This window comes from Asterias amurensis, chromosome 5 (genome assembly GCF_032118995.1).
Source record: "Asterias amurensis chromosome 5, ASM3211899v1".
Lineage (NCBI taxonomy): Eukaryota > Metazoa > Echinodermata > Asteroidea > Forcipulatida > Asteriidae > Asterias > Asterias amurensis.
Window position 1 is genome coordinate 25,385,477 of NC_092652.1, and position 12,472 is coordinate 25,397,948.

The following is a 12,472-nucleotide window of genomic DNA, read 5'->3' on the forward strand; positions in this document are numbered from 1 at the left end:
TGACAACAACTCAGAAATGTGATTGGGTTTATCCGAGTCAACACTAAACTACTCAAGGAGATTGCGGAGACGGTGTTTGTTTCAAAATTCTCCACGAACGGATAAGCAATTTGCTGTTTATTTTGAATCCCGTAGAGTCGAGATCTGGATTGGGTACATAGATGGTTGCTATGATAACAACCGAACTCTGTTTGTTGAGAGACTACATTGGAGTGAGACAAATATCAAATAGAGCACTTACACGATTCTACATAGATTCTAGAGTTTCTTATTCACGCTTAGAAGCAAGTTAAAGAAAGTTCTACGTTTCTGGGAAGTTTCTATAGTGATTTTACTTAGTGGAAGATCAATAATGAACTTTGTTACTGACAGCCGGGTCTAAAGTTTTGCAAGGCTGCCAAGATATTTGCAGATCATATAAAATACGGCAGATGCTTCGGTAGAGATCCGCTTTTAATGTGAATCTCTTGGAGGATTCTCAGTGATACCTGAAAAAGCAAATTTACCGTTTAATATTTCATCAAGAATAATTCAAAGGAGCTGACTATTAAGGCATCCAATTAAAATTCTGGTGGTCAAGTCAGCGGTAAACTGTCCAATGATTTAAGTTGAAAGTTGTTAACTTTCAAACAAGAGTACACACGACATGCAAGGATGAATGTCTCACAAAAACGCATACAAAATAATTCAGGATTTTTCAATGCAGATAACGATAAGATAAGAAACTTTATTGTCCAAATAAGAAATAAAAAGTGTTGATTCCATTCGTACATAATAAAGTTCCAAAAATGCAACTAGTAGTCCCCCCCATTGAGCAGTGGCTTCAAAGCTATAGTATTTAACTCTCTTACAAAAACGTTTTGCCAAAGGCATCACTGCTAAGAAAAGTAAATACAAAATAGCTAAAATTAATCCCTCATAAGAAAGAACTCAAGCAAAGAAATACATATTACTTATGAAACTACATAAAAAGTTGATTTGTCATCAGTGGGTCGTTTACCCCCATTGATTCACTGAGTTCAGCAGACCACACAATGCAGTAAGAGCATACCTAACACAAACATGAGCACAATCTACCACTACATGTACAACATTTAGGCCTTCTATTAAAACAAAATTACAAATTCCTTAAACACAAATAAAACAGCTGACTGAGACATTTAAACTGCACTGCGATTGATGGATGAAACAGACAACAAACTATTTTATAACAAAACTTCCACCGGACAAAATGATAACAGTAACTTAAGACAGCCATACTTAATGAAGACATAGACCTATGAAGTTTTTAAAAAAACCTTTAGAGACGATAGCGGCCACAAGTGGCTTGTGCCAAAATGCCTGTAGCAGTCGGCTAAAAGGTTTTTACTGACAAAATTTGATTGAAGAACTTACCAATATATTAGCATTGCTTGGACATTTTGTTATGATTAAACCGAAATGAATGGTCTCAAAGCCATCAGAACTGCAAACGAATTCTAACTTGTCAAATTGTCTTGTTGACAAAAATGTACTGGAAACCTTTTGAGACGTTATATGTGGCTGTAGATAGTCTTACATGTTAACTGGGTGTTGTTAATTGACAACATCTGGACAACATAATTTTATGCCTACATGTACATCTGATACAACAGACAACGAAACCCGTCCGTTTTTCGTCCACTGATGTTCTTGTTACAGCCGTTATCCCAGTTCTTTACTACGCCCACTGATGCAGTTTTTACGCCCATGATCCCAGTTTACCTGGGCAGGTACAGGAAAGTAGAGTAGCCACCTGTTACCCAATGATGTAGAGACAGTGACTGATGACACTACGCCCAAAGATGCTATGTTTACGCCCATTATCCCAGTTTGCCTGGGTAGGTACAGGAAAGTAGAGTAGCCACCTGTTACCCAATGATGTAGTGTCATGAATCCCCCCTCCCCCAACATACCCACCTGTCTCATTATGACTCTCTACTGTGACTCAACGGTCTCCATCTCCCCAGCCTCCTCGGCAGTGGCTTCCTCCCCTTCTTCATCCTTGACGCCCTCCGCAGGTGGCTCGTAAGCCTTCTCACTCGGAGTCACCACAACTCCATCCCACACTGACATCTCGGTGGCTATCACTGCATGCAGAAAAATAAGAGAGAAAGAAGATCGACATCAAAGGGGATCGTTTTTAAAAAGGCAAGGGGGCACCCAGGCACATTCTCCTTGGCTAAAGGGGACCCTATGAGGAATTTGGAAATTTCTACTGGCAGCAGTTTAGGGGCAGCAATGCAATGATGATGCATGGAGCAATCACCTTCGTTGCCTCTTTGAAGTGTATCAGGCCTGAAAGTTGAACTCCCAAAGGCAAACATTGATGTCAAGGCCGTGGAAAAGTTCACAAGGAGATCGCAAACATCATAGGTTAAATACCCCACTCCCCTCCCACCACCCAAGGGGTACATTTCTGTCTCGGATGTTTTGATGTTGAATAAGTACAGTTAAGCCAAGTAAACACAGACTCAGCTAGCTCCACCTGATGCAGTGACATATCACACTAATGTAAACTTAACCGTTATCCACCCTGGGGTAAAGTTATGGTCCAATGTTCAGCAACGATAGGATTTGAGGTCGCAGCGCGATGCGAGACACGCTGTATTTAGAACTGCTTCACTTCACAAAAAGGTACAATGCTCTAATTCTACTTTCTCCCAATTCCACTTTTATGTGTCAATAACTCAATCAGCCTGTGATAAAATGGTAGTAAGTTATCGATGCTCCAACTTCATTTTCAATCACTTACATTACAATGACCAAGATATCAGACATCTTGGCTCAATTTCAAAGAACGGCACAGAAAGTACAACAAATTATGCATACTAGAGTAAGGTCATCGGCCAAAATACCATTCCAAATGTACCATCTGTGACAGGTATCCTCCCCATTGTCGCTAAGCAGAAAAATGTCAGGCAATTTTTGCTTGCCGTGTTACAAGCTCTATAATATTGTACCATGATTGTCTGAACATCATGGTAGCTATGTGTATGATGAGAGAAGATACCTACAGCCAATTTCACGAAACGCTAGGATTAATCCTATCTAACTTAGGATGGGTTCAATGCGTCCTAACGTCTTCGGATACGGAACTGAACTCGTCCTAAGATTAACCCTAAGTAAGTTAGGAAGATTGTGGTGAAATCGACGGCAGGTAATACCAATAGTAAACACAACACACAACGCACACAATCAATTAGTCCAGCACCCAATACAATGCCCTCTTATTCTGCTGAGTGAAGTATAGTCACAACAACATTCCATACCAACCAATGCATCTTGAGATATAAAAGCGTAACTGAAGTACCGTAAGTACATGTTGTACATCTATAGAATACAAACCGACACAGTACATTGACAAACAAAGTCCCTTATCAATCGCTAGATTGAACTGTCATTTTCATAAAACCCGTCCAGCATACTTTATAACTTCACTCCGACGCCCAGACACTTGATCCAATTTACAGTATCTCCCACCTATCCCGTTTTTGTGTGTGTGGAAGGCATTTTTTATAGTATCAATACGGCACTCAATTTATCTGGTTTCGGGGTCCCAAATAGATCAGTATCGGCCTTTTGCCCATAGGTGTGCATGTTAAACAGACATAGTGATACACCGACCCTACATAGCAGTTGCTATTTCACTTTACTCTTATTTCTCGTGGAGCGTATGTTAACTGTTGTCCAGTCGTGGAAATTTGTACCGCGGATGGAAATGTGACACTGCACCGCCTGCAACTAGAAACCCAAAACGGCTGCCACTGATAGAAATATATCAAGCACTCTGGAATAATTCATGCATTCAAGTTAAAGTTATGAGCCAAATCAATGTAATGACCAATGCAAAGCAGTCACTTGGGTGGTTTTCAAAAACTCAACCCAGTAAAGAATTTCGCAATGTGAGGCAGCAGAAATTTAAAGTAGTTTTCTACTATTGATGTACATGTACTTCTGAGTGAGAGTACATTTTGAAGAACGTAGAAACAAAATTAGTGATGTTTTGACCCCAGCAGAGTCTTTCTCGGGGGCTAAAAACATCAGTCCACTAACTTTTTTTCCTTCTTTTTCATGTATACCCAAAGTCCTTTTGGTTGGTAAGTGGTTTGCAATAGCTAATTCTATTTTCTTTCTTTGAAAAAAAACAAAATTTTGCGTAAGTCAACCGCCACCACTAGCTTCATTTAAATTATTGAACACATTCATTTATTACCTGTGCACACTTTGCACCCATTAATAATAATTATAATAATAATAATAATAATAATCCGTTTTTATATAGCGCTTTTCACACCCGGAGGGCGTCCCAAAGCGCTTCACATTATTACCCCTGGTCACTGGGCCTTAATTCACTCCTAAAACCATCTCAGCTCCCTGGTGGGGTGTATGCAGCCTGTGCAATATTAATATGCGCTACTCGGCTAAATCAATCACAAGAACCATCTCTGCCCTCACAGGTACCCATTTACCCCTGGGTGGAGAGAAGCAATTATAGTTAAGTATCTTATTCAGGGACACAAGTGTCACGACCAGGATTCGAACCCACACTCTGTTGAACTGAAGCACCAGAGCTTGAGTTTGGTGCCCTTATCCGCTCAGCCACAACACCCTATACTGTACATTATTATTGATATAACTTTAGTACTGTAATGCACATGGACATCTGATACTCCAAAAACTGGGGAGTCTGACACAATTATCTGCCTGTTAAAAAACAACTGGGCAGCCCTCTTCTCTTAATGGATTCTACGACACGTACCCGTACTGGTAATAAAAACAAGACGAAAAGCTTTACCAGACCGTGTTCTCATTGGACTTTGTTTTTCGTCCGCTGCCATGCAGAAAGTTACCATGGCGGGCTTTTTGTGTAATTCTATCGTGCGTTCCCCCCTGGACTTATATTCAGCGACGTTTGCATAGCGTTTTACAGCGTGGTCGCGGTAGGTTTACAGCATGGAGCTGTTGCCATTGGACTTTTAGGCGGCCCCGTTAAGTTACCGTGGCTACGCGGAAGTCTTCCACGACCTCGTTCAGCCTGTTAGTTTTACATCACAGTCGAGGTAAGTTGACAGGGAGGTCAGTTTAACATGCATCCAAATTCGACTTAATTTTGTCATTCTACAGAAAAGTCACGATACTCTAACAAAAAAAAGTACAATGGGAACACCGCTTAAAAAATGCACACTTTGATTATTTCAGAGAGCCCAACCATATCCCAGACTGGCTACACAATCATGAACACACAAGATTAAATAAATACCTCCAACGGCCAACATTGCATTGTACAGTTTACCTAAAGCAATATACTGCTGGCTTTTCCATTCTGCTAATTGTCAGAGGCTAGTGTCACCTTCTACCTCCATGGTGTCACACACGGTGTATTAGAAACTCTGGAATGTCAATATTGATACTTTGCACATGCTTTGCTAATTGGGAAGATTGCTAAAGCCCTCCTGTTTCTGCTTTAACAAACAACCAGACTGAACTCACGTCAGGGTAGCAGAAATTTGAAAATTAGAATCAAACCAACACACCACAAACAGAACGTCCTGTTTACCACATGGCAAGTTGTAAATAGCTACGTCAATGTATCTTATAACATGAATATATCATGGAGAGCTTCAAGTCTACTTTTTCTAGACCTTTATTTCTCTATTCCTTATATTAATGCAAGTATAGGAAAGTGGGAGGGGCAGTTGTATTTTGACCATGGGTGAGGAATCAAGTTCAAGCACAACAAGTGCATGACTTTGATTTGAGCACAGATTTCTTTCTTAAATCTGAGTATCAAGTGTGGACTCAGAGTATAAGTATTTTGCCTGCGAAGTTGAAAATCAAGTATGAGTGCCATTAAAATGCAACTCAGGTAGAACTTGAGTACAGGTACATTGTACATGTAGTACTCGAGCACAGGTATCAGTATCTCATTTTTTATTTATTTTTTATTTTTTTCACAGGACTCCGGAAAGTACTGAGTATACAGTGCTAGTACTGAGTATACAGTGCTAACACACATCGGTGTATGGGTAAAAACCAAAATAAAAACTAAAAATCCCACTTCACACTTTAACCTGGCCCAATTTCTAATAAATGCACGACTTGCACAGTCCATTGCCCATTTAAACAAAGAGTAGGCTTCCATTGTTTGGTTGTCAAATTGTCACCAATAATAGGCCTTCTGAGCATAAGGCTGGTGCAGACCTTCTATGAAGGTCAAACTCTTTAACAATGCATTTGCAACACTATTGTCTACCTGAGAAATAAGACTAATTTCCTAGAATATGGAGGTTTAATTAAAGGAACACGTTGCCTTGGATCGGACGAGTTGGTCAAAATAAAAGCGTTTGTAACCATTTTTTATAAAATGCATATGGTTGGAAAGATGTTTTAAAAGTAGAATACAATGATCCACACAAGTTTGCCTCGAAATTGCGTGGTTTTCCTTCTACTGTGCGAACTAACATGGTCGGCCATTTATGGGAGTCAAAATAAATGGCCGACGTGTTAGTCGACGAGGTAAAAGGAAAACCACGCAATTTCGAGGCATGTTTGTGTGGATCATTGTATTCTACTTTTACAACATCTTTCTACCCATATGCATTTCATAACAAACGGTTACAAACGCTTTTCAAAGACCAACTCGACCGATCCAAGGCAACGTGTTCCTTTAAGGCAGCAAAAATATCCACTGGTACAGAGTTGATGGGTACTCTGGAAATTTGGTACTTAATTAATTAATTAAATAATTAATTAAATAATTATGGCTTTTTATAAAGTGCTCATAACCGCAACTCAGTGACGCCCAATATACTTCAGCATTCAGTATTTTCCTGCAGGGTACAATGTATTGTGGAGCTAAGTTTTGCAAAGTTATGAGACCTTTTTCTTTACAAAGCATTACAAGGTGCAGTGGCAAAATGTGCTGGCATTCAGACCAGAAACACTGGGGTGAATCCCTTCTCTTTTAAGCGCAAATTAACTTGTTAAAGTTTTGAGTTTGGCCATGAAAAGCCTGGTTTTTGCCTTGGAGCATCACATATTACTCCTTATATTGTATACCAACAGCACTTCAGGATGAAAAAATAAGATTCCATCACAAGTCCTCATCTTAGAATCACATTCTTAGATTTCATCTATGAATCAAGTAAAAAAGCGGATCAACCACTCATAAAAAATAAAAACTGTGTTTGAAATTAAAAGTCTGCTCACATTTTTATTGATGTGACTGGTAACATCATTAAGGAAGGCGGCTTATGACATTTAAATGCTTCAACGTCCGACACATGAGTAACACTTGTTGACTGAACTAAGGCAAAATAGAAAACTGCTAGATAAATGTCCACTTGATGCGCCCCGGGCATGACTACATTTGGAGTGGTCAAGTCAGAGTTATTTCTCTGGCGCGAATAATAACTCCCAAAAAAGAGCCGAAGCACGACCAAGGAGGAGATAAAACACACTTTCCTAACAGCTCTGCAAACAGAAGGATCCGCGCAATATCCCCCAAAAGACTCCACGAGGCACTACAGATTTATTATTAAATTTGGTTTGGACCCATCACTGGAAATTTATGGACGTGTACCCACTATTTCATATCCTCTAGCCTTTTCTTTTCTTCATTTTCTCCTCGGATGGTTATATTAAAAAATAACCACAGGCAAATCTTGAAATATTATGGAGATGGAATAAACAATGAATGTCTAAGAAGAAAGTTCTTATGATTTGTAATGATTGATATTGTGTAAGTGTCTGCACAGCATACTGTACATATGCATGCTTTTACTGTATGAACAACCAAGACAAGTTTATTTAAGAGGTACACTGCCTTCAAGTCTCTCAAAATATTATTGTTTGGATTTACTCTGTATCCTTATTTAAGAGTTCTTTTATGCACAAACACACCAACAGTATGCTGCAATTACCGAGTAGTAATTAAAAAAAAACGTAAATTTGCATCTGAAACTATAATCAACGGAATATTCGATCCTTCTTTGTCAAATTGGTTTTAGGTGGTTTTGTATTTTTTTATTGGCTGATTAAAAATATTGGCTGATTAAAAAAAGTCACAACCAGAGGCCGGAACGGATATTTAATTACAAAATAATAATAAAAAAAAGGGGTAAAGAAATAATTAAAGCCACAAAAGCCAATAAAAAAAAAACTGTTCAAAATTTAATTAACCAGATTTTTACAAAAAGCAAAAGCTAGAAATAGCAACAATAAAAAGACGGAAGGCAATGCATGAACGCAATGCATGAAAATGGATCAGCCAAAGTGATAATCAAAAACAACATCTTAAGATTGTATTTAAAATTGAAACTTCTTGTCTTTTCTCACTTGGGTTCGTGGCTAGTCTAGTGATTATGTCTGCTTTTCTGGGAGTCCTTGGCTTCACAACCATAATACATGAAATGAAAGGAAATTCTTCTTCAAAGTAGATTCATTTTGAAACAAACACTTTTTAAAATAGCACAAAGCACCCAATCTGAAAACAATTTGCAAAGACTGCATTACGCCTTCTGGGCCCAATTTCATATAGCTGCTGAGCACAAAAATTTGCTTAGCATGAAATTTTTGCCTCGATAAAAACAGGATTACCAACCAAATTTCCATGTGATTTTCAGGATAAGCAAACAACAGCTGAATACCAGTAACAAGCAATATGCAATAAACGGAACTTTGGTTGGTAATCCTGTTTTTATCAAAGAATAAATTTCATGCTGAGCAAATTTTTGTGCTTAGCAGCTTTATAAAATTGGGCCCTGGTCTTGGACTTGGTGCCCCTTACAAAAGTTCCCCATTGACTTTAATGTATTACAAAGGAAGTGCCTTTTTAAAATGAAAACGGCCTTGCCTTTTCAAAGATGACTTTCAAGGCCTGTAAAATACATGCTGGTCATCGTACAAAAACATTCCGTAACAGCTGCTACTTTTGAAGTTTCTATTTTTGATTTTAGATCAAATTGCAAATTAGTTCACAGATTGCCTTTGAATTTTTCTTCACCATGTGGTCAAGTTTCAGTTAAAACTGCATACAATGCTAAACTGACCACAGATTGGACTCTTTCTGCAGGTTCAACTTTTTTCGAACAATGGTAATCCTGTTTACAGGTAACCTTGAGGCAACCAACTGTTCCTGATGTTCTCAAACATGTAAAACAAAAGCCAGCTTGGCAAAACACCAAGCTTTCTGTGTCACGTTTCACCGCCAAGGTTTAGTAGCCATCTGCCAAATTTTTCCCAATTTTTTTCTCGTCAAGTTCTTGCACTTTAAAGTTCAAATGCAAGTAAGGAGAAAGTGCCCATCGGGATTCACCTCATATTGCATCACTTGGCTCTTAGGGGCCCCAGACCCAAGTGGACCTCATACTGCAAAAATGTCATGCTATGTGTTTGCAAAGCAACACCAGTAGAGCTTTCACACTGTAGTTATTCTGATCATCTGTTTCTTTAGCCGTTGTGGTGATAGCACAAGGAACTTTCTTGTATCTTTATTGCACACCCAAAATAAATAGCCTGAACAATTGATATGACCAGAGCAGCCCAAAAGGTGACACATTGGACAAGCCTGCCCTCTCTTGTCTTTGTGCCAACCTGAATGTACTTGTGTTATATCCAATAGTATGTATCCAAAGAGTTTACTGTGGAGCTTAGATTTCAAACACCTGGTGCACCAAGAAAAAGGAATCTATGAAGCTTGATCCCCACTTCTTTGTGGCTTGAGAAAAAAGAGAAACACATTGAATTATTTTAGGCGAGATGAAGATAAAGCAAGGGCAATTTCTCACTGAGCCAGGCCTGGTACAATGAGAGAAGAGTTCAATCACGGACATGGTCAATACACTGGTGCCATGTGAAGTGTTCCAGAAGAATTCACATTTCACGCCTAGAGAGATGCTCTTTGTTGAAGAAAAACTGCCTAACCCTTGAAGAAGAATAAAGTATTGGACCCGTAGATAACATATATTGTGTCATAGTTTATACTATATAAACCACAAGGGAAACTGACTGTCAAAATTTTAATTAATTTGAGGTTGAACAAATGCAAAGTTTACAAGAGCAGGATTTGAATCTGTGAGTGTCAGATTAACATGCCAGCACTCAACTGACTGAGCCATCTTAGCACTAAATGTTGAAAGTCTCACTATTTTATAATTGTCAAAAGTTGTTTTCTAATTTGATTATTATATATGGGCCATGCCATCCCACACGATGCACTTTATAGGCAACCAGCTATTCACAGAACCTTCTTGGGTATAAATAGGCGCCTTTTAAATGTATTACACATTGTTCTCCAACTTTTTTGAAAATTTAGAGGTTGGCATGTATCTGGTCTGTTTACAAGCATTTTAGTATGAGTATTTTTAAACAAATAGGTTACACTTTTGTAAAGTAAAGTTGAGAAGTGGTATCTAAACTTGCCCATATCAGTTTTTAATAGGCAACGTCAGGCTAGTGTACATGTATGGGTGATCCCTGCATGAACATGTACATTAACTAAGCGTGAATAAAGTCACCGATGTAATATAATCTCATCTTGAATGGTTTAACTACCTTTACTCTGCTAAGAGCTAGTGATGTTTTGGGTTTTTGTTTTCTCAACATTACAGCTATTGGCTCTCGAAGCACATGTAACCTCCTCAGAGAAATTAACACTTTTTAACAGTCACATCTAATCTTTTAAGAATGTAACATCTCCTTTCAAAAACATTTTATATTACACAGAATAGCAGCAAAGATGAATAAATACATACAGTCTTTGTTCTGAAAAATCTCTGAAAATCTCCTCACTCCTTTACCAGCCACCACCAAAGCTTATGGGCAAAGGGCCTTTCAAGTTGCATCCCCTGACCTCTGGAATTCACTCCCCAATAGTATAAAACAAAGCTCCTCTCTAGAACAGTTTAAGTCTGATTTGAAGACACATCATTTTGTTAAATAACTTGTATATTTCATAGTATGCACTTTGTAGTGATTTTTGTAATTTTTGTAATTTTTGTTTTCAATAGTCCAGGTTTCTCACTTTCCAAAAGCGCTTTGGGACTTCATTGTAATTTTGCGCCATATAAAAACTGTTCATTATTATCACCCCCAAAAAAGCCTCAAACACTACATTACAAGTGATGTTACCTTAAACATAGCAAGACATATTTGAAACTTCAGGTTCAAAAGGCGAATAACACTAGAAGTATGAACCTCTGTACTTCAACTCCTGTGTTGACATTGAAGGAACTTTCAGAGTCAGAGTCTAATTTATATACAGGAATGTCAACTATCAATTTATGCATTAATAATTCCAGCCCAAGGCCACCGGTATGATTTAAAGTTCAAAGTCATTACAGTCAATGGACATTTTCCATTATCTTTTCACATTAATTAGCAGAGACGTCAAGTACCCAGCGCTGATGGGGCTACCTTGGCCCAGTGTAAAGCTATACCTCTGAAAGACACTAAACACAATTATAAGACACTTTTTCAATCATCTTTTTTCCAGTAATATCCGGGGTGGAGAGAGATATACAGTGAATTAGACCTTGTAATTCTAAGCCGGGCGGATACGTTAAAGGAATCATGTTTATTTCACTGTAACAACAGAAACAGCTTTGCGGGAGCATTAGTGCATACAAAAACACCTTGCTTTGTGGAGACTGGCCTTCATGGGTGGTTGTAAATGTAGTCTCATACTAAAATAAATTCAAACATATATTTGGAATGTGTTTTGAGGATCCGTACGTGTTTTGAGGATCCGTACAAGCGTAAAGCTGACGTGAGTTAAGTCAAGGTATATAAAAAAAGTGTACTTTTTGCAAAATTTCAACCCCCCCCCCCCCCCCCCCCGAGAAAAAAAACAAAAACAAAACAAAACATGAATAAATAAATAAATAAAAACCAAACAGTCAATAAATAAATAATAAAAAAATACAAATAAAAACATTTAAAAACAATTAATAAATAAATAACAGACAACAAAAGTAAATAATTAAATAAATAAATAAAAATATAAAGAAGTTAACTTGTACATTCAAACTATTATATTAAGTGAATATCTGGAATCTATTTTCCACTCTTACTCTGAAAAAAACCTTAGAATCCAGAGGGATCCACTATGTAGAAAAATAATTTTGCAATAAAGGAATACAAGAGTGACAGCGAGCGAGGTCTTTAAAGAGGAAGGGAAATGTCAAACTCAATTTTGTGGTGTATTCATTTTGGAGTCCTCATGTGAGTGCAGAAAAATTACAGGTCTCTAACCTCACAATAAATTTATTAATAAAGACATTCGATACTCTCCAAGCGTGAAATTTGTCAAAATCCAAAATATCTGATGACATCATTCTGAGAAGAATGGGTGTGTGAACTTTTTTACGGGGATGTTTTGTTTCATTTTTAGAGAGAAATTTGACAATGTTTGGATTCCAACACCTAACTAGTCTTTAAATTCCAAGAAGCA

General features: G+C 37.9%; 1 protein-coding gene across 2 annotated transcripts in view; it reads right to left on the reverse strand.

Annotated features, from left to right (window-relative positions):
• LOC139937621 (interleukin enhancer-binding factor 2 homolog) overlaps window positions 1-12,472 on the reverse strand; it is a 92,590-nt gene that overhangs the window by 14,445 nt on the left and 65,673 nt on the right. Inside the window, exon 12 of one of the 2 annotated variants that reach the window (XM_071932857.1) lies at window positions 1,939-2,108. In XM_071932857.1, the coding sequence (XP_071788958.1) occupies window positions 1,957-2,108 (152 nt within the window). In that variant the 3' untranslated portion in view covers window positions 1,939-1,956. Of the gene's footprint in view, window positions 1-709; window positions 2,109-12,472 lie in introns of those variants that run through there. The other variant, XM_071932856.1, reaches the window with a different exon arrangement.